We start from the raw sequence: 649 nt of genomic DNA, 5'->3' as shown, positions 1-649 counted from the left end.
GGGGGGGGGGGTCTCACCTTGCCCAGCAGACGCCCTCGGGTGTAGCTCCGGCCGCTCAGGGGGTCCCGGATCGTCTTGGTCGGACTGGGGGCTACGCTCCGGGCGGGTTCGGGCACTAGGCCACCCGGATAGGGCTGTGATTGAATATAACAGGCTGACTCCATCCTTCATACCCGCCGCCCGAAGCCGATCTCACCGCTCGCTCGCCGGCCCGGAGCTTATATCACCCCGGGCGTGACGTCACAGGGGATGAACAGGGGGCGGTCCAGGGAGAAGAGGGGCGGAGTCAGAGAGGAGAAGAAAAGCGACTGTGGAGAGGAGTAGGCGGGGTTGAATAGGGAGTAGGCGGGGTTGAATAGGGAGTAGGCGGGGTTGAATAGGGAGTAGGCGGGGTTGAATAGGGAGTAGGCGGGGTTGAATAGGGAGTAGGCGGGGTTGAATAGGGAGTAGGCGGGGTTGAATAGGGAGTAGGCGGGGTTGAATAGGGAGTAGGCGGGGTTGAATAGGGAGTAGGCGGGGTTGAATAGGGAGTAGGCGGGGTTGAATAGGGAGTAGGCGGGGTTGAATAGGGAGTAGGCGGGGTTGAATAGGGAGTAGGCGGGGTTGAATAGGGAGTAGGCGGGGTTGAATAGGGAGTAGGCGGGGTTGA

The 649-nt window shown here is 61.6% G+C and overlaps 1 protein-coding gene across 1 annotated transcript in view; it reads right to left on the bottom strand.

Annotated features, from left to right (window-relative positions):
* The window catches only part of PLK3 (polo like kinase 3), a 19,554-nt gene extending 19,358 nt beyond the window's left edge, over positions 1-196 (bottom strand). The window contains exon 1 of the mRNA XM_018573724.1: positions 18-196. Within this exon, the coding sequence (XP_018429226.1) occupies positions 18-164 (147 nt within the window). The 5' untranslated portion in view covers positions 165-196. The remainder of the gene's footprint in view (positions 1-17) is intronic.
* Positions 197-649: the final 453 nt, after the last annotated feature.

Source organism: Nanorana parkeri, unplaced genomic scaffold (genome assembly GCF_000935625.1).
Source record: "Nanorana parkeri isolate BGI_ZX_2015 unplaced genomic scaffold, ASM93562v1 scaffold2508, whole genome shotgun sequence".
Lineage (NCBI taxonomy): Eukaryota > Metazoa > Chordata > Amphibia > Anura > Dicroglossidae > Nanorana > Nanorana parkeri.
Note: the sequence above shows the minus strand (reverse complement) of the source record. Positions and strands in the feature narration are given on the sequence as shown.